A 25,545-nucleotide genomic window follows, 5' to 3' on the forward strand; every position below is an offset into this window, starting at 1 on the left:
ACATCATCTGGTTAGAATGCAGGCAAACAATGCCAAATACACAATTACAGATACAGCAAAAAGCTATAAACATTTATATATTTGCTTTCTATAAATGAGAACTGACCACTTACTTTGAGGTTCTAGTGCCCACACACAGCCTTGATTTGAGGATATGTACATTCATATACAAGGTATATCCCTTATACAAAAACATTCCAAATACCTGGGCTTCAGCATGAATCTTCCTAATAAACCTCTGAGTGAATCGTAAGAACGGATGAACTCTTGGAATTTGCATTTGGAATAGCCTACTGATGCTATGATAATTTTACTTCATAATTAGATGTGTTGATTCCATTATCAAATACATGTGTAAGTCTATTGGAATATATGGCCTAAGGAAGAAGTATTTTATGGGCATTGTCTTTTTACACAAAAAAATATTAAAGGAGAAATATTTAATTCTTTTATACTTTTGCATACATCCTTGCCGTTTCTTAATGCAAGAAGTAAAGAAACAGAACTGCATTTGATGGAGCCGAGGGTTCTACTAGTTTGCCAATCTATCACTGTGGGTCTGTCTACTGCAGCAGAGGGTGCGATGGACACAATGCAAAGTGTCCACAGCCACATGATCATGACCGGAGCACAAGATGAAGGTCAGAGGTCAAAGTGCGAAGGGCAAAGGTCGAGGATAAGCTTTAGGAACTTTCCACCACTTCTGTCCCCCCACTTATTTATTTTTTCGTCTGTGTTGTTTTCTCAGTATTGCAATGCATCACTTGACATTACCCAAGCAAGTTTGAGCTGCAGAGCATCAGCTGAAAGCAATTTGGTGCAGAGCGCAGCTGCCAGGCGGATAAGACTTTCCTTCTTTCGTTTACTTTGAAATGCAGCTTTTTTTCCGAACGTCCAAAATACACAAGGCAGCCAAATTGCTGACATGTGTGTGAGGGGCAGTGAAATCCTGCATTCTTTCATGCCCTACTATGCAAAACTCCCTATTGTTTATTTAAAGAACACAGAACACTTTAGCACTATTAAGAAACATGTCATATAGTAAACTAAAGGTTTCCTCCCAGGAAAAATCCCTGTCCGTTTGTTTTTCTTTGTAAAAAAGTTATTTTAGTTTCGACTCCGAAAAACTTGCCGCGTTTCACAATTAAAGCGGTGGCATCGTAATTGGGTTGTGTATGGTGGGACACTAACAGGCAAGGCAAACGTGGAAGTACTGTGATTATTTGTGTTCCGAGTCCTGGACAGCGAGGCTGGACTTCATCTCCCAGCGTCAAGTCAGGGTGTCGTGTACAGCACAACACAGCCGCTCGAGTCTGACAAGGTGCAGCTTTGTGTGCAACACCCTGCTACTGTCTGCACCACTTGGAAATGAAAACGAGTCAACTAATACACGAAAAAATCACGCCGAGGCAGGTGGTGGCGGGTTATAGTGTCGGCCAGTCCGACGCGTTTCCCACATTAGGTGGTAATGATGGCAGTTAACTGGGTTAACAGCTACACTATTAGGTGTTAACCTTCCAGTAGTCTTAAGGTGACCTCTAAAATGACATGCTGTCAGTACTTGTTGAACAAAAAGCTCGGTGCAAATATTCTGTCATTTTGGGGATGTGCACTATGTTGTGATGAGGAGTATGTATTATACAGTTTAGTCCTGTAAAAATGTGACTGAAAATGAGATGATGACGTATGTAGTGCATTCTTTATAGCTCTCTTTGTTCTCTCTTTCCCAGGAAACCCTTAGTTGAAGCTTAGCTTGTGTAAGTACTCATTTTGTTTAGACGTATATAAGTATAGAAGTCGTAATTTGCTGGCCCAACACATTGAAATTCCCTTACAGTTGTTTTTGTATTGTGCTGATTTTACATTCTTTTCTTTAGTTGTCACTGCCCAGAGGCTGGACAAACTAGCTACAAAAGTAGTCGCCAACCAGTAAACATGGATAAATATATGGTTCCACCGAATGGCTTCAGTACAAAGACGAACAAGAAGAAGCCGGAGTGTCTGATCTCAAAGGCCTTCTTTTGTACCCAAATGACTGCGATCAGTTTGATTAAAAATAATTCCCATTCTTCACATAATGGAGTCATGACTTCCGCATATCCTATGTGCAGTTTCCTGAATGAGAAGTGATGTCATGAGGAAGTGAATTCTGCTGGGGAACACCTGAAGATGTTGAGGCATTTCCACACAATGTTGGAGAGGACAGTTCCTTTTGCATTCTTGCCAAAGGAGTGTTTCATTGTGCTCCAGCTCCGACTGAGTAAGATTTTGACTTCCCTCTTTGACAGATTTCCTTAAGCAGCTGTGCAAGTAGTATGTTCTTGCAGTAAACAGGATTTCAATCACCCCACACTATCCCGCTGTACCTTGAGAAACCTTAATTTTACACACTTACAGCGCTCGTCTCCATGGCTGACTCGACTTGGTAGAAGTGAACCATGTCATTTACAGAGCTTACATAAAGATTTTTAGAGACACTGGGAAGGTCTCCCGGACATGGGTTCAGCCTAGACTTAGACTTAAAGAAAACTTAATAATTCTGTGGAAATGCATGGATTCCAGTTGCTGCTACTGGAAGCAACTGGAATCCATGCATTTCTACAGAATTATTTTTGGAATCTGATCCCTTATCATACCTGTTCATTCATTTTTGTCACTCGAGTTATCGTGACAAAATTCAAGATGGCGGCGAACGGTAAACTTCCTGAAGGTACTGTCTGTATAAATCGTCTTGTAAATAAACTACCAGTGCTTTTTCAAAGTTCTCAATGTCTCGTTTTAAATGTCAAGGCCCTCGGAAGTCTACCAATGAAGTATGGAGCTACTTTGAGCCTCATAAATGGTGTAAAACAGTGATTTATTTGCATGGCTAGGCCGATGCCCGAGGCACCCCCATCGAAAAATTATTGGTAGCATCGGCTAACTAGCGCCAGATTTCTGAGTGCAGGGGACAATCCGAGATGAGCTATGGAGACATACGTTCACACTCGGTATCATTTTTCAACACACTTTAGGTCAATATCACACCGGAATTCTCCTTTAACAAGAGCTTTTAATCTCGGACTAGTCTTAATGACCAGGTACGGGAGACTGGTCAAGTCTGACTTAATGCTGCATTGTAGGTGTTTGTGTTGTGTGTGACTTCAGATGACATCCACAGACAACAGGATCACATCACTCAGACGACCTCTCTATTAGAATGAACTCAGGGATCACTCAGGGGAGAGCGTTATTATTACCTAAGGGGCCTGAGGTCTGAGGTGTGTGGCCAGAGCTGAGGAGAAAAAAAGAAGAAAAGAAACAACCACATGGAGAGAAAAAAAAGAGGGGAATCCTGAAGTACTGTGATATGTGGAAGGCGGCCAGGGTTAAGGGGAGGGGGCTTGTAGGTGGGCGGGCGGGGGGTGTAGGGTGTGTGTCTGGGGGTAGGGTGGAGGTGTGTGTGTGTGTGTGGGGGGGTGGGTGGATGAGGTGGCCTGCGGTGACTGATAGCCCACCAAGGTCCAAGAAAGCCAAGTCGTGAGGGAAGTCTAACCTACCTTGACATGTGTAGGAAACCCAAACCCCAGTGTGGGAGGGAAAGGCTCTCGATACGTACCACCAAAAGAGCTCGCCTGCTCCGCTCTGTTCTGCTCGCCGTCCCTTTTAACAAAATCTGTTTAGATGAGCACACCGGGGAAGAATGTCCGCATACTGCGCCTTGCTCTCCCTGCCGCTTCGAAACCAGGCCTAACTTGAGGGCCCCCCCCAACCAAAAAAACCACATGCATAAATGCATTTAAGACGCAGAGCCAAAAATGCATGGGAATTGAGGCTGCAACTGCCACCAGGAACTGTCAGCCTGAAGATCTGACATAAGCTTTTACTATAAGTGTGTGTGTGTGTGTGTGAGAGAGAGAGTGTGCATGTGTGTGTGTATGTGTGTGTGTATGAGAGAGAGAGTGTGCATGTGTGTGTGTGTGTGTGTGTGTGTGAGAGAGAGAGTGTACATGTGTGTGCGTGTTTTCCAGGGAACAACAACAAAGTTCATCAGGCTGCTTGAGGAAATTAGCCTTGAGACATGCACGAATCTTAGAACATGGAAAAAACATAAAAGAAAATGAGTCCAGAAACATTAGAAAAGCGTTATAGAGGGGAAAAAACAGGTTGTGAGAGTGGCTTATTGTAACATGGAGTTGAGGGAGAAGAGGAAGAAGATAGATAGGTAAGAGCTTGCGCCCAACATCTTGACTCAGAGTTGGCCGAGAATAGTAAAGGCGAACGCTTGGATAATTCTCCTCCACTGAGTGAAAAACGATGAATCAGGCCTGAAGTTTCAACAAACAATGCCGTACATGACACAGCTTCGCAGACAGCGGGAATGAGAGACGGGGGAGCTGGGACAAGTGGAAAAAAAGAGAAAAGGATTTCGGGCTCGCACGAACACCGCCGCCGAACGCTGTAAATAGTCTTGAAGGCTGTATCTCAGCAGGAGTAATGAGGGGCTGGTCCCAGGCCAACACAAACACACAGAGGGCCTGGCCCGGGGAGGATCTGCACGGTCTGGTCCTCCTTCCTCCTTTTCAAATGCAGACCCTTGTTCTCCTTCCCTCAACTCGTTCACTCAGCCCTCTCTGAACCCCCCCACTCCTCTCTTGCTCTCTTTCCCCTGCACTTCCCCGCCTCAGCATCTGTCAACAGCTGGGCTTATCACTCACCCAGACCTCCCGCTAATGACACATCCATCACCACAGGCCCATGTTTGTCCTGTCTGTTTATTTATTTATTTCCTCTGTCCACTGGATGCAATTAAATACCATAACTTGCTCACCAGTGTTGACGAAACGTTCACGTACGCCGAACTCTTTGGAGCCACCGCCTCGGCGACCCTTGGACGTTTTTTTTTTTTTTTTTTTTTTAAGTTAAAGCGTGGTTGGCTCGATGGTGAGCCTGGGGTTTTGACGTGGATTCGAGTCAAAAAGCCTTGCGTTGGCAGACTGTAGTATAGCCAGTTGCATGCTGCAGCAATTAGATAAATCGAAACACAAACATCGGGAGCAACTGTAATCTCCATGTGCCTTGCCAAAGGACAAGGGCCTGTGCCCATTTTTGTCCAAAGGTTGCAGAGGATGAAAAAGTTAAGCATAAAGCTCTCTAACTTTATGGTTTTATTCCACCTAATCAAATTAAATTCACTTCCCACCGCAACAGAGCCATTTCAGAAACAACTGACTGGCAGGATGTTTCTGTTTGGGTCTGGGAATTTATTCTCAAAAGTCCAAGTTCTGTTTAGGGTAAAGAATACTTAAAGCAATGTGCGTGAGATAATCTATCAGTGTAGACAGGCAGTGGCAAGTATCCACTGAATAGCCACAATTTATCACTAGTCTTCTGAAGGCCACTTTCAGCACTGTGTGAACTTGTTGGCAATTATGGTGAAACTACTCCCATGAAATATAAAGTAGTCAACTATTTGTGTTGAATAGTAAATTGAGCATTGCAAATGCAAGAACTGAAAGGAACTGTCTGTCTTGCGACCTTGCAAGGGAGGTGTGTAACTAGAGTGCATTTAACATAATCCACAAAATAAAGAACACAAGGAAGTTGTTTGAGTCCACCCTAGCAACATCATGAACTGAAATCACCAATTTAACAACAGCGCTTTTATGTTGCCCATCAAGTTATTTGTACAGACTTGAACAGGGTATAGTTAAAAAGATTCAATACTCACCAAAGTTGTCCTTCTTTACTTCTATGACAAAGGCTGAAAGAGTGAGAAAGAGGCTGCTTTGGTATTGGTATGCCCAGCTACACAGATGCTTGACATGGGCAAGGAGCAAGTGACAGGTAGTCTAGTCAACTGGAGGCCTACAGAGTTGCTGAGGGCAGATGTTTCTGCTCTGCCTTCTACAGTCAAATAAACTCCACATCAGATGTAAGCAATTACAAAAAAGACATCATGGAACAACACTAACCAACCAGTGATGGACGGGAGGAAACACATCTGTGAGGCAAACGTTGCTTCTGCCCTCATAGAATAAACTTCATCCCCACTTCGAAGATTGAAGAAAATTATGTTCTGTAGGCCTGTACATTGTTCATGTCAGACAGTAACACTATGGTTGGTAACTCATTTGATGGTGTGTAGCTCTATAGCATTGTTTCCCAACCTTGGGGTTGGGACCCCATGTGGAGTCGCCTGAAATTCAAATGGGATATTGGGTAGCATATCTTACAACTAACTGACCGGTACATATATATTACATAAAAAATATGAAACCCCCCATGATATCCAAGTTAAGTAACTAATTGGATCCTTCATTACAAAGTAAAAATAAACTTAGACATCCTGCATGAGATCATCATGGGTAATAATGCTTGATCAATGTTTCAAACAAAGTAGCAAAACAACCAGGCAAGTTAGTCAAACAAACAAACAAACAAACAAACTGGCTTGTTAAAGGTACTCTAAGCGATGTTATGTGGTTTCTAAGCTAAACCATTTTTGTCACATAGCCTACAGTAAACATCACCTCACCTGCTAGCTGCATGTGCGCTCTTTCGCACATGTGAATAATTGGGGTCGCCAACGTTTTGTGACATCAAAATAGGGTCACCTGCCAAAAAAAGTTGGGAACCCCTGATCTAAAGGCTACACAGCAACAACTGCCTCAGGCAAGAATTCAGAAAACGAGGTAGGCCCTACGCCTAGCCTACATGTATGTGTTTTGATAGAGACGAAATTACACTTAGGCCTACCGCTCAGTGGAAGTCTATTTTGCGTGACTAACCAGGGCTGGCTACTGGCCTGGCCACTATCTGACTGCATCTTTCCTCCGGATCTTGTTCTTTCTCTGCCATACAATGAAGACCACACTGTAGCACTTACAGCACATATACAATACCAGGTGTTATTTTCTGTTTTGCTATTAAGGAGCAGGGGATGAGATAAGGCCATCTGGGGTGCGCAGGAGCGAGTGCCGTCTTGCCTCCCGTCTCTCTCGGCATACGCTCAAAAGAAAACAGTCTGTTGCTAAATGTTAGCTTAAGCGCACCCTTCGTCGGGGAGTGGCGTGAACAGAAGAAAGCCTCCCATGAAGCGTGCCGTCCAGAATGCAAACAACGATTCTTGTAGTAGCCGTCAGCTGTCAAATACCCCGAATTCCTGTTTCAGCGGAGCATGCTATACAGAGCGGTATTAAGAGGCATGATGACTGGAGGTCTGTGGGGTGCAACATCATAACATGGAATTGATGGAGATGTCATTCATGACTCCTGATGAAACATCTGTTGAAAACCAAAGAAATTATTTATCTCAGCAGTACCATGCCTCCACAGCCATTGAAAGACGTGTCTGAGCTGAGCTGACTGAGTTGAAAAGTCCATGAGAGGGCAATACTCTTCTGAAGGAAAAAGTGAAGTTCAACCCATATCAGTCAAGCCAGTGAACTGCAGTAGGCGAGGTGTTAAAGGACCTGCTCCATACAGCACCGCAGATGGTCAGATGCAAAATACCTCCCAAGGTGGCACAGAATTGTGTTGATGGGGCATTTAAAACAGCTAATTCAAGCAGATTTCTACCATTATAACACCATCTAGATGTGTTATAACCCAAAATCCATAGAGGTAGATGATGTTGAGTGTTGAGCAATTACATTCAATTGGAAAAAATGGTATGTGAAATGAAGCATGTCATATTGTCAATCAGTATTCAGTAATGTCTGTAGTCAGGAACAACATCATTTGATTTTCTCTTGACCGATATGTTTGTTCTGACTGAAAATGACACTGCCACATGCCAAAAGGTTGCAAGACAATGTGGGAGAAACATGTAATCAAAAAAAGCGTTTTCATATTTTTGGACATTTTTATGAAAAATGGCATGTCCACAATTATTCATACCCTTTTAAAATAATCAGGAAACATCTTCATTTGCATTCACAGCTCTCAAAATGGTTCTTATAATAAATACCAAGCCAATGATTATAGACCGCACCTTTTTAGCAGTAATATCTATCTATCTATCTTTCTATATATATATATATATATATATATATATATATATAACAACTCTTCATTCATGCAAAATGTAGGCCATGTCAATTTGATATGTCAATACTTCAAAGACACTCTGAGATGTACAAGTTAGACTAAAGATGAAAGCACAACTCCGAACAGGAGATAACAGCAATGTGGACAACAAACAACCAAAGCCAAAACACTCCAGCACCCACATGCTGGTACTATGATCCACTACTTATTTCTATGACCAGGTTTCTTCACCAAAGAAGACACAGAGGCAAAGGTATTCAATAAAATGCACCATAGGCCCCAAAGAAAAAAGATGCAGGTTCATGTCACAGTTCCTGCTGTGAAGCACCTTGCCATTTTGGGTGGTAAACTGTTTTTCAGAAGCACTTGGCCCCTGATGACAGAGAGATAAAAGTGAGCTGACTAACAACGGTGTTTATGCCCATCACGTCCCTCAAATATTTATTTTATCCTGTCAAAGTCTTGGGGAACAATGGGGAATATTGACAGTGTAAGGAGCGTGTATTAGTCGGTTTGTTTAAGTGTTTTAGCACCGCACACTCCCTGGCGGGCTGTTGCTTTGTGAAAGTCCTGTATTGTATTTCTTTCCGCTGCCAGACTGGGCTTCCTGAGCTGGGGCAGAGTCAACTGATGGTGACCCCCCCCCCCCCGCCTCCCCTTTCCTGAGTTGGGGGTCTCAGCCAAGCCTGCCACGAGCCCCCCGGCCCTGCCTTGAGCTTGAGGCCCACCCCTCTTATACCCCTGCCTCAACTCACCACTCATCCATACCCCGCCACCCCTCCCTCCCAGTCCTGGTTACCAACGCACACACACCCCCAGTGCCCTGCTCAGCTGCCAGGTCAGAGCCACCGCTGTCAGACACTTCCTGCGCGAGCCAGCGTAGCAGACCACACCTCAGGGAATCCTGAGGGGATTTTTTCTTTTTGTCTTTCTTTTTTTTCACTCCCCACTTTTTCTTTTTTCTCTCTCTCTTGGTTGGACAGAAATTGGCTCGCTGACAACACGGGTGGTTTTTACTCCTAGGAAAACAAGCCTGGAGACTCTGCAGGCACACAGGTACCACGTTTTCTTACTCTTTTTTTTGGAAGGACGGGAAACCACCATGTACACGCTAATGGCTATAAGTGAATGACAAATGAGTGGGGTGAATTTTGGCCTGCGTGAGTTGAGCCATCTTTTTTTTTTGCGTAGTTATACAAATAATCTGTAATACTACACGATCCTGTGACAATATATCCAAAACATGGTCAGGTAGTCATTTGGTGATTTTGTGAACATAAATGGCAAAAAAAAATAACATTTTACACCTGTACATTTTGGTGCAACTTCAGCATGATGTGAAATATGACACACGTGCAGAAAGCATTTGATTCTGATCCCTTTTTAGTGAGACTGGAAGATTCATAAATTCATTCTGTATAGAACATCCTCTGCTCACACTGCTTTGACTTCCCTGGCCTCACGTTTTCTTTTGGTCTAAATCTGATCTCATTTTCCCTGTCTGACTCAATCTGGGCCTCCAGCATTACATGTGATGCCAGCAGAGCGTATCTTTCAACCTATTAGTTACTAACGTCATCAGAGGGCCTAAATACGTACTCATTCCACTACCTTTGCTGGAAAGCCTGGACGTCATTTGGACTCAGGCCTGACGGGTAACCGGTGGTTTTCCTGACTGATTGTAATCATATTGTTTTGAGGAGGCTAAACAGAGATAGCAGACAGATGTTCACACACATTTCATAAAAAACAGCAGACCATCAACACTTCTGACTGATTACAAAAACAATTGCTTTTGATCTTTTTAAGGCTATTCCTGAAATTTACTTTAATAACTGAATGATTTATTAGTGAATAGTCATACTAACACTTGCTTTTTCCTGAAAATTGCCCATTTGTAAACAAATAGAACTGTGTACAAATAGAACTGTGGCATAAATCTGATGGTTTGCCCTGAAGCTCAAAGTGGAGCAGTAAGTAGTGTTTGATCTGATGCGCTCAACAGGCTTCAGTGCGGTAAGTCCGCATTGCTGGCACAAGCCTGGTCCTCTACACTCCTACCCCCCTTCTTTTACCACTCTTGCCAAGGAAACGTCACGAAAAATTCACCAAGGGGCCTCTCAGGCTGAAAGCTGACATCAGCTCGCCCTGGCACTTCAAAGGAAAGGGGTTTTTATGTGAAACGACACTTAAACTAGTATGAGGCAAGACCCACTTCAGGGCTCAGTCTGCCCACACACACACAGAAAAAAAACTTAATTTGATTACATTTTTGCTAAGGGGAAACTCCTAGAATTGCTTTGCATCTCAAGACAGGAGGCAGAATTCCAGATGATTTTTCCCCCTTTACTAAAACGATGTCTTACATACCGCAACAACGTAATTATTTGCAGAGGCGTTTCACCACCGTCTTTGACAGAAACGCAGGCCGTCTACAACAGAGTTGTTTATTTACTTTATACGTCTGTTAAAACAGGCCACAGGTCTGCTGCTGCCAGTGGGACCAGTTGACCTGAGCTGGTGGTCTGGACCTTAGCACTCACTGGACAGGAACTGAGAGGGCAAGGCTTTGAAAGAGAGTTAGGTTGCACACAGACTGTCCACCCTTCAGGGTCTGCAGAGGGAAGTGAAAGGGCTTTGCGTGAGGGAAATTGGTCAAGACTCTTGGGGAATGACCCCCTGACCCTCATAAGGACCCTGACAAAATGCAGCATGTTGTTTGGTTTGCATCTTCCCCAGGATGAAAAGCAAAGTTACACGTGGCAAGCACTTATGACAAAGGGATATATTTTCATTCTATATCTACAATCTTTGAATTTGAGTGAACATGTCACCTGTGGACAATAAAATCACTGGAGACTATATTCAATAAATATGATCATGCTCATATTTTCCTTGTTAATATAACCTCTAAAAACACATAAGCACACATGGTTTAAATTAATATTTTTTTTATTTCAACACTTTAGATTTATTCACTCTTTACAAGTCTACACATAGGGAGGGGGGGACTCCACCTCGCACGCGCTGTCCATTGTGGTCTGATAGGGTGTGAGCTGGATTTTAACTGTAGGTATGACAGGGTACCGTGACGGTTCATTCTTCACCAGTTCCAGAAAAACACTCGGCTGCCATGCTTGGCTGGCTGCAGTGGACCCTCAACAGGTGGGTTGGGCTCAGGCCTTTCCCGGGAGTGGTATGGGTTCTCAGGCAAGGCTCGGGTAGTGGCTACTTTCGTGACCTGAACAGAGAAAAAGTATGTTTAGATGAAAGGTAAAAAAAAAAAATATATAATAATAATAAATAGTCTCTTTTCTGAAAAGGCAAAGAGAATTTGCATATAACAGGGAGACGTGACACATACACCGTCTGTAACGTTATATTGGCTGTACTGTAACTGCTAGAGATATTGACCGGAACACATTTGGCCAATAAATCCCAATTCTGATTCTGATGATAGGTTGAACTTGTAAACTGATACAAGGGAGGAGACACATCAAGTTTGACAATGTCTATAGAAAAATCGGACAGTAGTTCTGGATAGATCACCTTTGAGAGATCCCCGAGGTCTGGTCTCTGCCAACCAAGTTTCTCCAGCACACAGTTGTCAAACTCCTTCTGCTGTTTGCGGCAGTGGCGGAGCTCATGGAGGTTGGAGTAGTCCAAGCAAGTCCAGTAGTCAGTGAAGGCCTCTGGACAGTTTCCCTTTATCTGCCTACGGTGACAATGAAAAAGAAGATCATTAAAGTGAGGAACAGTGTGTGGATAAACATGTTTAAGTCTGAGAAAGACTAACATTTAACATTCAGGCTATTCACAGAAACAATGCAAGACATTACTTTGTATAGAAATACTACTTAAAGTCTTCTCTGTTTTCAGGTAGGCAGTAAACATCTCAAGAGCCACATGCCATTCTGAGACTTCTCAAATGTGCTACTAAAAATATGTTCATGCACAGCCACTTGGTGTGTTTAGGTTGTGGTAAAGGGTATTTATCTGTTCTGGCCTCCTAAATGGCAACCCTTCGTAATTCATGGCTTAAACAGAGGCCCTGCCCAGGGGTTCTGTTAAATGACAGACACCAATCCGCAGCAGAGGCGTCACAATGGGCCATTAGGGCAGAGCTGCACTGGTTAAACACCACTGTGGCCTACGAGGCTAAAACCAATCTGATGACAATCCCCCACATGAAACGGATGGTTAAAATGATTATCCCTGTATTTAATGCCAACTCATGTGTGCCATATAGGAGGCAACGCAGCAGGCATTACACATAATTCATCCATCTGCTTATTGTAGTAACACAAGAGACGGTGGTTGAAGAATCTTTGGTAAAACGTCAAGATGTTTCCATTTCAAAACCTGAAGCTATACATGTCATGACTCACCATCCTTTGAGTGGATGCATTCAGTTAGAATTACACTGCTTCTGATAAATGCTGTTGCCACGTGGAAGTAACACAGTATTTGTGTTATGCAGTTCAAAACATTATAAAGGTCTAATTCCGGTAGTTCCACAGCACAAATGTAAAAGATTATGCTATGGGAAGCATGGCCAGAAAGCCAAAGGCTGTATAAGCCTAGTCAATTTAATTGGACAGATTTACAACCTGAATTCTAGTACTCTGGCACTGCCGAGTATTGTATGTACCTGAAGAATTGAATGGCACACTCGTTGACCTTCCTTCCTTCATCCAGACACTTCCTGGGATCTTTCTCCTCCCACCGACACAACATGAACTCTTTGTTGGCTTTGTCACACTGGGCGCCATAATGATGGGCGGCTGCCTTCAGCACAGCCGAGGACACATTTACCTGTTCCAGGACGGAAGACAAGGTATACAATGAGTTCTGTGATATTATATGGGGAATGTCACCTCAGATGACATTCACTGAAGGCTCTCCTAGGCAAGAACTAGAGGGTGCCATTTCACCAATGCATTCGGATAAATAGGAGGCTTTTATTATGTCTCTTTACAAAAGAGGCAGTGCAGTGGTCTGGTCAAATTAATTTAACACTGCATATGGCAGCAGTAGGAACATTTTTAAATCTTCCTAAATCTTCTCTTCCAAAAAAAAGAGTGCTTTTCGTCATAAGCAACCTGGCCTTTGCACAAAGCAAAACGCCCCAGTTTATGAAAAACTAGTTCCACAGTAACATACATAAGGGCATAAGAATACAAATACTAGTGAATACTGACTAATCATATAAACATTTTAGGAGTTTATGAGACGATCAAACAATAGACCCTAACTTTATGGAATACAAGTGTATTATCGGCAAAATACTAGTTACAACTAAGACTCATTTGGTGACATTTCGGTATTGTGATTAACTGAAGACAGATTTCACAGAATAAGGAACGCAGCTAAATCCATACACGCAGCAAATGATGACAGTTTGCAAACTGACATGTTAACATTAATGCTATCTAACGTTACCTTACGTGATCAGCAAACAGCTAAGCTAGTCGCAACCTGCAAGGTGCCTGTCAACGCGAAGCTGCCATACTACTCGTGTAAACAATCATACAGCTTTCGATAATAAGAGAGGGTTAAGTTATAATAAAATCGGTGGCTAAACAGTAAATTAACCAGCCAATGGCAATTCAAAATGCCAAATGACTATCAACTGTAGGCTGGCTTTTAACACTAACATGACATATTGCAAGCTAACGTTAACGCTAGCTGATCGAACATTTGTTTTTAAGTAGTTTAGTTTTACGTTGCATGTCACGTCCACAATTGGACGTTACGTTACCCCTTAAATCCAGTAACGACGTAAACCCGTTCGGCTGTTCTACACAGCTAATTCTTCCAACTATTTAGGCGACTTACCAAGCACACAAGCAAGTTTATTCACAGCCACGTCTAGCTACCAGATGCTGAGAAAGCTACCTATGTTAGGTAGCTAAGATAGCAAGCTAACCAACCTCAGGTTTACTAGCAAGTACTGTAACTATGTCTATTCAAGTAAATTGAACTCACTTCTTCGACATTTAGGTCCTGTAACGGCGGGACCTCAACTGAACCGGGCATGGCACGGTTTCTGACGCACCACAGACAAACAATTTGATCAAACAGCCAGAGCTGATTGCAAACTCAAGGTCCCCGTCGTGAAAACGGACGCGGCTACAGGGAAGGTCAATGAAATACGCATGCGTCGGTTTACAGTCGCTCGTCATTGACGTCATAGGTTGCGACAAATACATTATTTATAAAGTAAACTAACTTGTTCTTTTTAACCATCACTTTGCAATATTAAAATGTCCGTTGTTATGTGGCGTATGCTGTATATATAGTGAAATGCGAAACACTCGTGTGTACATGTTTAGTATGAGCAACATGCGTTTGCCCTCTTTAACGTGATGACGTTTCCATGGAAACTGGTGGGCATCAACAACTCAGGCGAAGTATGGAGTTGACAGGTAGCAGTTACAGTGGAACTTACAAGAATGGCAGGTGTGTTTAAAACTTGTGTTCTCACTTCACAGGCCGTGTATCCAAGTTACGTAAACAACATTTTTGTAAAAAAATATTTAAAGATACACTTTACTCAATCAATGAGGAAGGCAGACAATTGGGGGGGCACACTGTTAGCAGACGTTAGCTAGGCTACAGATATTGGGTAGTAGCTTGGCCAGGTGGGTTTATGAAGGCTAGTTCTATAATACAGTCCTATATGCTTGAGATATGCAGACCAGGAATAAGTTACCAGAATATATTCGGTGTAGACTGATTATGAACACTTGGTGGCTCTCATACTTCAAAGACTGTTTTCTTTTTCCTTTTCAGGATGGAAGGAGAAGGAGAGTATACTTTCCCCACTGAAACACGATATGTTGGACAGATGAAAGATGGAATGTTCCATGGCAAAGGTGTGCTCTATTTTCCAAATGGAAGTAAATATGAGGGAACATGGGACAATGGACTGTCCAAGGAGGCATGTAAATAATTTGTTTGTATTTGTGTGGAAAAATGCATTGCCTTTTATTCCTTTTGTATCTCGTTGGAAATATGTGATTTAACTAACTCCATGTAGTATGAAGATGTCATATAGTTATTAGCCTGCCATATAGTCACCTGTAATCATCCCAAATACCATTTTAATTCAATGTAAAATAGTTTGCGTTGTAATTTACAGTTTATTTCAAACTCAAATGTCATATCTTTGAAAACATCGTACATGACTGTCATATTTTGACATCAGGGAAAATATACTTTCTTGGATGGATTGGAGTATGAGGAGGATGACTGGGACTTCTGTGATGGCTATGACAGACGCTTCTATACTGAGAGGTGCAATGGGCTGAAACCTGCAGGTATGCTGGCACTAAGAAACAACCTTCTGCATCAATGTATGCTCTTTATGTAAAAGACAAGTGGCATGGAAATTCAGCATGTTAAAACCCATAAATGGCTGTTTCCCATCACTTCTGGTTCATAATCCAATGTGTTTTATATGTGATTTATTTGTGACAATTTCAATATAGAAAACGTAGGCTACATTAAGAAAAAAAAATGACCTTAAAATTCCTTCAAATATGGAATGAATGTTATATAATGAGGTACTGACCAAGGTATAGTGATATAGTTTATATACAATATTTACATTGTAAAATCTTTAGGACCTTCTCAATGATAGGAAAATAATCCTTTAAAATACATTTTAGGAGTTTGGTTGAAAAATGCCAACCCTCCTTCGATGCAGTGCTTCATGTAAATAAACACAGACTATGAATGCCAAAATCAAGTGTGGTTTCACAATGTTGCTGGTGCAGATTGGTACCCAGATTTGAAATTGACTATGTCAGTGTTAATGTGATAAAAAGTGAATGGTGCAAGGTAGGTTTTTTTAGATGTAAGTCACTGAAACAGGGACTCACTTTTACATCCTTATTGGTCAGGCCAATTATTTGCGCTCTTATGATTCATACATTATCTAATTTTCACCGTCTGGAGGGTGCATCTAGTGCATTATCAATGCAGGACTTTCTAATGGAAACGTTTTTGAGTTGGGTGGTGCAATTAGGTCCAGAAGTAGGTCCACAGTATCTACCAGCTTTTCCTAATCTGACCTAATATGTCCTAATCAAGCTGTATTTTGCACTTGTCTTTTTTATTACACCATACAGCTATAAATCAACACCATATGACGACAGTGGTATGAGTCTTTGTGTGTGTATGTGTGTTTGTGCTTATGTTTGTCTCTGTGTGTGTTTGTCTTACATTATCTATGATGTTTATCCACTCCATTGCTTGTGTTTTTGCTGTAAATTACTTCACTCTATTTGGACTGAAGTCATCTTCCCACTGAGCTGAGGTTTGCGTACATTTCAAACTATGTCAGTTTGAGAGGATGCCAGACACAGTGCTCATGTGCCCTTTCCTCGTGGACATGATACGTCTTAAGTCATAGGTTATGTAACTTTCCAAGTTGAAAACTAAATAATCATTTAACTTTTGACAATCATAAAAATAGGGGTTGGTGGAAAAATGTATCATACTGAATGCATAGTCTATTCTGGGCTCAGAAAGTCTTAGAATCCTGAGGTTGCCCTGTAGTGTTTTTGTTTAGTCTGTATCAGCAATAAATCTCAAAGTGACATGTTTTACACCGCTAATAAGCAGCTTCTCAAACTGTTACACCAGATGTTTCTTCTGCTTTTATCCACATCCCGCAGATTTATAGAAGCAAAGCGTCTCTGCTGGAGATCAGTCTAAAAGTGCAGAAATGCAAAAGCATTGACATGCCAAAAAAAAAAAAATAAGAAAAGATGCACATCCATTTTAAGTACAGGTGCAGGAAAGAAGAACAGGTAGACCAGAATATGGTGCTTAGACATGTCACTTTGCTTACTGTATGTAATGTGTCATGTCATGTCTTTTGTGTCTATAGTGAAAGAACAAGTCATTATGAGCAAGTCATTGCATCCCTCCTTCCAAGCTCCTGAAGCAGCTGATTGGCTGGAATTGTTTATGGCTCAGTCCAAGCCTCTACGTGTTTCCCATTTACAGAGCCAGAACTGTCTACAAGTACAGGAGATTTTTTGGGCACACACACACACTCAGGGGAAAGCTAGAGAACTGTGAGGAGCGATTTGCTTGGTTGGACAGAAAGTGTGTTAGAGGTGGATTGTGCCTAGTGTAGTGTGTTGTGTATAAATAGCTTTGAAGGAGAGAGAATGGTAAAGCATGATGGGAAGAGATTTGTATTTGTTGCAAGTCAAGAGTCTCTCAGCTAGTTAATTCAAGGAATTTGATTTCTAGTCTCACTTCAATCACACCCTTTTCAATGTTATTTTCAGGTCAGCCAACAAGAATAGTTCTGTTAAATTGTGATTCGTGTTCTGTTGCGGAATGCAGAGAGACTCTCTATGCCAGGCATACTTATTGGCATGATTAAACTGAAACAGTGCTATTATCCTTGGGTATTTATACTTCTGTGTATAATTAGAGCGAGCAATCACCTTGTCAACAGAGCTCCTCATGAGAAAACATGTGACCTTTTGGGATTGCACTTTATATGATCATAACATGTAACCAAGAACTAATTGCTCCAAAGGGCTGCGTATTTCATGTGACCCATCATTTAATTTAATAACCTGAAAAAAAAATACCAGTATCCATCTAAGTATGTGTTGAAGCATTGAGAACTTGATTATGTTTTTCAGAATGTTGGGAATATTTGAATAATGAGATGGAGTTACTGAGATGTTTTTCATCTATTAAAATAAATGAAAAATATACATTTTTATATATATTTTGAAATTCTGTTTGGAATTTAGATTTCAACTTTATGTGACTGATGCCTATCCTGTAGTGTGAGATAGGCATAACAAAGATATTCAACTGTATATTATTTTACTATGTTTACTGGATACGCCTTTTACAGGAGAGTCCCAACTGACCAACCTGGTACCCCCACAAGTGATCCCTGATGGCTGCTATGACTGTGGAGACGGTTTCTATGATCCCGAAACCAGAGTTGTGACAGATTATCACCATAATTTCCTCAGGAATGCAGGTGAGACTGAGCTGAGTTTAAAGCATACACAGAAGTTGTAACACAAATAGTCAATTTTTGAGAAATATCTAGCCCCGTAGATAACAACGGGGCTAGATGTTTTCTTGTGCCCACATTGTTGTGTGCATGCAAGAAACATTGTTATGTGCACGCAAAATATTTAGGTGTGAATCAGAAATTAGTATAAAAAAAATTATAATACAAAATTGCCCATGTCCTCCCATAACTAACAGTCCCATACTTATATGAATTTCTAAGAAGTTGTGAATCGTTGCTTTTAGGTTTCTTTTCTAGTGCTATAGCCTAGTCGTTGTTTTATGTAGACCTACTTTCATTTATTAAATAAAACATTATCAACTATTCTTGATAAATAGCTGCCAGAGTGATGGCCACAGAATACTGGGATTGGAACTTAAAAATAAAATTTCTGATCAAAACAAACCCAAAATGGAAAACATTTAGTTTTTTATCCGTGCAGTGAAGTGCCCATTTGACTGGTGTTTGGGGCTTGTCATTATGAAGGTCAAATTCATTGCTTCTGAAAGTAATGCTCTGTCTAAATTTGGAGCACATCTCTGGGTCTGTAGCATGGAAAAGTTAAGAGCGAAGAAAATATGTTGTGGCATAAATGCATTATTGTAATACTTAGAGATAGCACTTAATTGGAGATTATGTTGAGACTTATGATGATACGATAACATTTTTGTAGGTCCTCGCTTTCTCACACAGTCAACCAAGCCTCTCTGGCTGTAGCCATTTTAATTCTGATTATGAGGGAAAATACGAAACATATTTTCCTCCTATCCCCTGCATGCCATGGTGTCTTTGATTTGAAGTGAATCGATTATGTCAGCCCTTCAGATGGGAATTTGGCTCTCAAAGCCAGCATCTCAAACGAGCACAAAATCAGACAAAATTGTACATGAAGAAAGGTTTGTGGTTGCAGTCTATGGTCTCTGTGTAGGGCTGGGTGCGAGGGAGTGCTCTCTCTTCTCTCTGTGCGTCTGTGTGTGTGTGTGTGTGAGAGAATGTACGCAAAGTATGCTCGTGTGGGTGTGGTTATTCATGCTCAGTTCATAAACCTCATGTTTTAACATGGTTTTGAAGACAAATGTTATCGTTACGCATTTTGTTTGGACGCACCACAAAGATACACAAAGGAAAGGAAAACATTCTCCAGCACACACACACACACACACACAACCACTTGCCTCATGTCCAGGTGCACACATTTGGGTGGTATATTTCCCCCCCTCATTCATACTCACTGGCAAGAGCCTGTGACTTTCCAGTGATTCAAAGCTCATAGTTTAGTAAACCCTGTCCAGAAGAACTACGTGCAACATGATACACATTACTAACTCCTCCAGTCATCGTAGTTCGATCCAGAGCGTGCAAATCTTATTCACATGTATGGATAGACAATAACTTGGGACGACATGCACATCCTCCACAGCTGCCCGAAAGGGCTTTTAGTACAGCAGGTTTTCATTTGCTCGATGTTTTTGAATGTTGTATTGAAAAAGAAAAACAGTGTCAGAATGGACCAACTGTTTGCAAAACACTTGTGAAAAATATCAGGAAAGCAAAATGTGATTTTTACATCTTCAGAAGCTTCCTTAAGCGCAGGCCAGTGGTACGGCATGATGACACAAATTAGATATGGATCACTTTCAATAGACCTTTTTGAAACAGCAATTAAAAAATCTTGTGCGGGCGAATAAATGCAAGAAGGCATGGAGACCTCTGTTACAAATACTTAGCGCAGTATGTTGCATATTAATGTTAAAATGAACAAATACAGTACTGCACTGTGTGGCATTATGCACCACTGTCGCAAAACATACTTGTGCAGTCTTAAAACATTTACAATGACAGCTTAATGGTGAATTTAAAAAATGAATCAGCATCTAGTGCCATCTGGTATAAAGTCACTAAGTGTCAGGTACAGTAAGTGTAAAATTATTGTGAATTAGACTTTGCGGTTGAAATATTTCCTCTTTGTCTCAAGAGTGGCTTGAATGTTCCACCCAAGGGTTTGGGGTACTCTTTTATAGTGTTATCTGAAGTGAACTCAACACTGAGATGGGAGTTTAAGAGCTTGACTGACAGAGTAATGGCAAAATAAAGATCCTGTCCGTCCGCCGTTTTCCACCCCTCTGTTGGGCCGCTGTTGTTACACAGGAAGCACTCGCTCTGAGTGTCAGTGGAGTGCATTTGTTTGAGCACGTGCCTGTGTTTGTGTGACCATGCTTTGGAGAGATAGCATCCTGGACAGTGCTAGCCTGACGAGCCAGACCCACATTAAAATGTAGGGTCTTGGCACTCACCGTTCGCAGTACTCAGTCCGAGGGGCGGGATAATCGGTTGTCTTTCAAATTCCCTCTGCACGCAATAGGACAGCGCTGAGTCCCATGCGTTTTCCCACCAGCGGAGCTAGTTGGCTAGTTCAAACTTTTGCCAACTTAAAACAAGCTTAACTCGTGTCACACTGTTGGCCAACAGCAACATCCATCTTCTTTGTTTTCAAGTAGCAGGGAATTCAAGCCAAACCGTTGCAACTCTGCCATCAATCATTATGTTAAGCCCGCCTAACGACTCTATACACGATTTGATTGGCCTGATAGAAGTTTAATTTTTCGAGCTCACAAGCCAACGGAGAGTTGCTAGACTAGCCCTGGAAGCAAATGTAATTTGCTGCCGCTAGGGTGTGTCTAGATTTCTAGGCTAGGACAGTGTACTATCTACTATAGGATGTTACTTAAGCTGTTTAGCTTTTTAAAGTAATACACTCAACAATACAAACGTATAGTTTACAGCGTTAAGATATGACCATAAAGGATAGCTCGTCACGGCGAAGCAAACATCTTGGTTTCCAGAGGACACAGTTCATCACGTAGGGCTGCATTGTGTCCCGAGAACTCTTGGCTTGCCTCGTCGGGATTTATTTTTATCACTTGCGAGGTGAAGGTACATTTGTCAGAGTGGGTGTGAAGACAGAATTTATTGCCAATGGCATCTGTCCAGGACGGAGAAGTGCACAAGGGTAACAGACACTCGCCGGACAGCGGAGAGGAACTGGGACCCCCTGTGGGAGCACCTTTCTGGGAGGGGAGGAAGAGTGTGGCCCGTAACGGCGAGGGCGGTGAGGGGGTGGGGGGTGGATCAGGGTTGAAGGGGAAGAGAGGCAGGGATGGCCGACGGGAGAGGGCCCAGGGAGCTGCCTCGGGGAGCGGGCAGGAAGAGCCGAGGAAATGCCCAGGCCCCGGGCCAGGAGCGAAATGCATGGCTAACTGAAAATAACACTGGGCGAGGGGAGGACGGTGGCCGCAGCCTGCCAAAGCGGGCTCTTTTTAGGGCCGCCAGAACCGCGCAGGGTCACCTGACTAGACGTGGGGTTGAAGGGGTCGAGAGGAGAGGAGAGGTCAGGCATGGTCAGGAAGCTGGGCTGGCCATGAGGGGCCCATCACAAGGGGACAAACATGAAACGAAACGCTTACCTTACCTCACAGGGTGACGCACAACACGTAGCATTTTTTGTACCTGGTTTTGTACATGTTTTTTTTTTTTTTTTAAATCTGTGAATCACCTACCTTTTTGAAACATGAAAAGCTTTTGTATTCAGTGGATTTAAACACAAAGAAAGCTAAGCTATTTTGATTAACTGGTTTAACAACACTCTATATGATTGCTGATTTCAGGTCTTAATTGTGTTAGTGAAAGAGCATCCATACAGCCTTTGTAGGACTGAGCGCCCGTCACAGTTTTTGTTGATTGCCAAGGGTCATCGACGGGGCCACAGAGATGTCATGATCAGTCATAGCGGTCTCGATCGGCTTCTCCGTTACTTACTAATTAACTCCATCCTCCTGCATCTAGTGATGAGTGCACTTCAGTTTTACACACTCTTCTGCATATGTTCAATTTACTTAGATTATATTTTATTCTTAAACTTAATATGTGAGTACAGCTGTTATTGTGTAGCAATATGGCTGTCTTGTTGATATGAATAATGGCTATAGTAATATTAATAATCTGAAGTCCACTTATCACTACTTTTACAAATCAGTCTTGCTATTTTGAGACTTCATCTGTATCTGAACTCAATTATGTGATCAATTATTCTACAGTTTGATATGGCCTAAATAATCAGAAGCACAGGAGTGGGGTCTCTCCAAGAGACCACTAAGAATTGAAGCTGATGTTAACTGAGAACAGTTGTCGCCAAGCCCGTGTCATTATCCTGGATGTAGCCTCTGTAAATAACCCCGGGGAGGGGGCTCGGCAGATTACTAATTCCAGGGACTTCAGAAGGCGTCTTGCATGGCAGAGAAACCGCAGCGAGCCAAGGTGGCATTGATTTTGTCCCCGCTCTTCCACACCTCCCACAGATTCGCCATTTTTTAATTATTATTTTTTTTTCCCAATTGTGTCCAGGAGAAGGGCGGATGTAACCTGATTAATAGAGGATGTGTTTCGCACAGAAAGCGAATCACGCACATTCAGATTCAGACCCACTGCTGAGGGAAATATGTAAATGTAACATTTCAAGAATTTCAGTGTTTAGGGTGGTGGTGGTGATGGTGATTGAAGAGTTGAAAATGCTAACCAGCCCTGTGACTCAGTGCCTTGCTCTTAGTCATAACTACTGTCTGTTTTGCTCTGTCTGCCAGGCCCGCCATTGGTCAGAGGCCCCGTAGCCATATTGTTTGTTGTGGTTTCCTGTTTCTGGAATAATTGCGCCTTTGAAACTCGCAAAGGTTCACATTCAAAATATCCCTTTGCCAAGGAAAACATCCTTATCTTGAGTCGCTGCCACTCCATTGTGAGATGAACTGAAGCCTGACAGAGATGGTATCACTGATCTTAACAGAGACCTGCTCTGAAGGGGGGGGGGGGGGGGGGGGGGAGTAAAGTAAATATGTCTATGCCTTGTTCATGGGCTGTACATATCTGCTTGTAAAGTAAATATGTCTATGCCTTGTTCATGGGCTGTACATATCTGCTTGTTGAACTTACTGTAAGCTCTTTGTGATGTCATTAAAAAGCAGCAGTCCACGTTGGTATGATCTCTGAGCCATTATCGCAGGCCCAGTTCTGTTTGGAAGGAAACACTTTTCCTTTTGAGTGTATTTTAGGGATTAAGATAAACACGTTTAACAAGGTGCCATTACCGTTTCCCCTCACTCTCCCCACAGCTAGAGCAAAGAACAGTTATCGCAGTTCGATATAGTAGGCCTAATACTCGTCAATGAAATACAGGAAAAAAATCGGTGTATTTAACGCGATTGCATGACTTTATGACGAGTGTGTATTATTATAGGCTACGTTTTTGGACATATATAGGCCTATAATTTGTTATTCGCCTCTATGGTTATTCTAATGGCAGCAGCAACACGTAGAAAATACACAGGCGAGGCAATAAACGTCCAGAAGCCTCAAATTGCATGTGAACCATGGAGCCACCTGTGCTTTTTAGCCAGGATTGCTTTAAGACTATGAATTTAGCAGATCCACGAGGAGCGACGATCAGTCTTGAGAGGGCAATTTACAGGAAATATGAAAATGCGAATTTGTCCTAATTACCGTGCGTGGCTTAAGGAAATAGCAATTGTCGTTAGACCGCACCAGTGGCGATTGGTTGCGCGGTATTAATTGGTTTAAAATTGTGATGAAATGTTCCTCTCGAGAGTTGACCTCCTTTGTGCCGAGGAAGGGAGGTGTGATGCAGACAGAGAAAAAGGTGGGGATGACGTGTCGTTAGCATGCAGCTGCCACCATGCAAGCCTGGTTCTGAAGATTTTTTTCAATTGCTACATGCGTGAGCCAGGTAGAAGTGGCGAGAGGCGAGTAGAGAGGCCGTTTAGGGCCATTGCGTGCAATTACCGACAATCAGAGTGGAGTAGACGACCTGTTCCCTACAATGGGCCCAGTTCGCCTTGTTCCCAGGGGTGAGCGCTCAAGTGCGTGCAGCTGCGCGATCCGATTCAGCACCATCAGAAAAGCCACCTCTCGTTCCGCAATTAACAGATCCCATTTTAAAACGCAGCATATTACCCACTGTTGTTGGTCTCTGAGAGTTTTTTAATCATTCACGAAGTCGTTTTTCTGTATCCCTAAATTGCTTTTTAAGCATATTTGCATTTCCCATTGGACTGTTTTTAAATGTCTAAATCTGATCAACTGGTGCAACGGGGAGATTTGGCCTATTCCCTGCCATCTCCCCCAGGGAATGTAGGAAACGTTCTCTCTCTCCCACTCTCGCTGTGTCTTTAGGTTGTGTGTGTATTAATATCAGTGTTTTTTTGTACTTTTGCTTGTCTTGTATGTGCATATGTAAATTCACTCCTGTCTCTCGCAGATGACGAAGAACACGAGTGGATTGTGCGCACTTGTCGGAAGAGCTGGGATGAGATCGTTGGAGCAAAGAACTACAAGTCTGATCTCTAATAAACAAGGACTTTGACACTTAGCTTGATAAACGGACAATTATTTAATCTAATAAACTGAAGAATTTCCAAAAACAATAGGCCTTGAATTGCATTGAATAATTTATAGATTATTTTTAATGTTGTACTTTTATACGCAAGACAACTGGACGATTTCGATTTTTGGAAGTATAAATGTTACTAAAAGTACTATGATTTAAGTACTAATTAACAATAAATGAACCATGGCACAACTTGAAGGCCTATTTTTCAATTTCATATTGCACACGAATATGTAACTGTGTTTTTGAAACCCCTTTGACTTGTTGTACTGACTGGTGATTGGTTTATTTTGCACTCCAGTCTATATTTTTAAGTCATTGGTCAGTGCAATTGCAGACAGAATCTTATTGTTTTTTTGTTGTCTTGATTAAAAATGAGGGAATATTTTATGCTAAAAATGACAGCATAACAATTTAGGCACTCCTTTTCTCAGTGTGATTGTGTTGTGTGTATTTGTGTTAATGTGCATAATGTGTATGCACAATTATACATGTTTGTATTTGTGCAGCACATTTGAGTATTTGTGTGTGTGTGTGTACACAATACAGTGTGCATATGGAGAGAAGAAATTCCGTTGCAGTGTTCTTTGAAACAGAATCCGGGATGGGAGATCAGGTCAGTGATGCGGCCTGACAGTGACTTCCTGTATGTGATGGCAGTGGAATCAGTACCGGGGCCATTATTACGCACACTGACCCGTAAAGCGCCTGCCAGCTCAGCCATTGGCCTGTGATTGCTTCCTGTCCTCCATCAAGCACACACACACACACACACACACACACCTGCATACACATACTGCATATACATATCGCACCAACAAAAATCTGAGACATCTGAACATACACTTGATCACACAGACACACACCGTCTCAGCACACGTGTGCACACAGACACAGGGATCATGGTGCAGAAATTTGAATTTTCCACAAAATGATGTAAATTGCATCACTTTTCAATCCCTGCACTGTTGGATTTGTATTTTTTAAAGCACAACAA

At 42.1% G+C, this 25,545-nt stretch overlaps 2 protein-coding genes across 2 annotated transcripts; one reads left to right on the forward strand and one right to left on the reverse strand.

The window, feature by feature from the left end:
- Positions 1-10,965: 10,965 nt before the first annotated feature.
- ndufa8 (NADH:ubiquinone oxidoreductase subunit A8) lies at positions 10,966-14,174 on the reverse strand. The gene is made up of 4 exons (XM_076284503.1): positions 14,020-14,174; positions 12,683-12,846; positions 11,581-11,746; positions 10,966-11,272 (listed from the first exon to the last, which is right to left on the reverse strand). The coding sequence occupies exons 1-4, from the start codon at positions 14,068-14,070 to the stop codon at positions 11,135-11,137; spliced, it is 519 nt and encodes a 172-aa protein (XP_076140618.1). The 5' UTR covers positions 14,071-14,174; the 3' UTR covers positions 10,966-11,134.
- Positions 14,175-14,446: 272 nt separating this feature from the next.
- morn5 (MORN repeat containing 5) lies at positions 14,447-24,508 on the forward strand. The gene is made up of 5 exons (XM_076283405.1): positions 14,447-14,493; positions 14,827-14,974; positions 15,242-15,353; positions 17,927-18,058; positions 24,420-24,508. Exons 1-5 carry the CDS (start codon positions 14,447-14,449, stop codon positions 24,506-24,508), a joined length of 528 nt encoding a protein of 175 aa, XP_076139520.1.
- The last annotated feature ends 1,037 nt before the right edge of the window (positions 24,509-25,545 follow it).

The sequence above is a fragment of the Alosa pseudoharengus genome, unplaced genomic scaffold (genome assembly GCF_046254945.1).
Source record: "Alosa pseudoharengus isolate Yale_2024_CS ecotype anadromous, Long Island Sound unplaced genomic scaffold, YU_APseudo_1.1 YU_APseudo_1.1_scf_14, whole genome shotgun sequence".
Lineage (NCBI taxonomy): Eukaryota > Metazoa > Chordata > Actinopteri > Clupeiformes > Clupeidae > Alosa > Alosa pseudoharengus.

Bases quoted from the DNA above. Each gene is read 5' to 3' on its own strand.
- ndufa8 (XM_076284503.1), bottom strand. From the start codon at position 14,070: ATGCCCGGTTCAGTTGAGGTCCCGCCGTTACAGGACCTAAATGTCGAA. The intron at 12,847-14,019 runs GTGAGTTCAATT...GTCCTGGAACAG, and splicing joins AGGACCTAAATGTCGAAGAA to GTAAATGTGTCCTCGGCTGT. The intron at 11,747-12,682 runs GTACATACAATA...TTGTCACCGTAG, and splicing joins TGTGCCATTCAATTCTTCAG to GCAGATAAAGGGAAACTGTC.
- morn5 (XM_076283405.1), top strand. From the start codon at position 14,447: ATGGAGTTGACAGGTAGCAGTTACAGTGGAACTTACAAGAATGGCAG. The intron at 15,354-17,926 runs GTATGCTGGCAC...CGCCTTTTACAG, and splicing joins CAATGGGCTGAAACCTGCAG to GAGAGTCCCAACTGACCAAC. The intron at 18,059-24,419 runs GTGAGACTGAGC...TGTCTCTCGCAG, and splicing joins TAATTTCCTCAGGAATGCAG to ATGACGAAGAACACGAGTGG.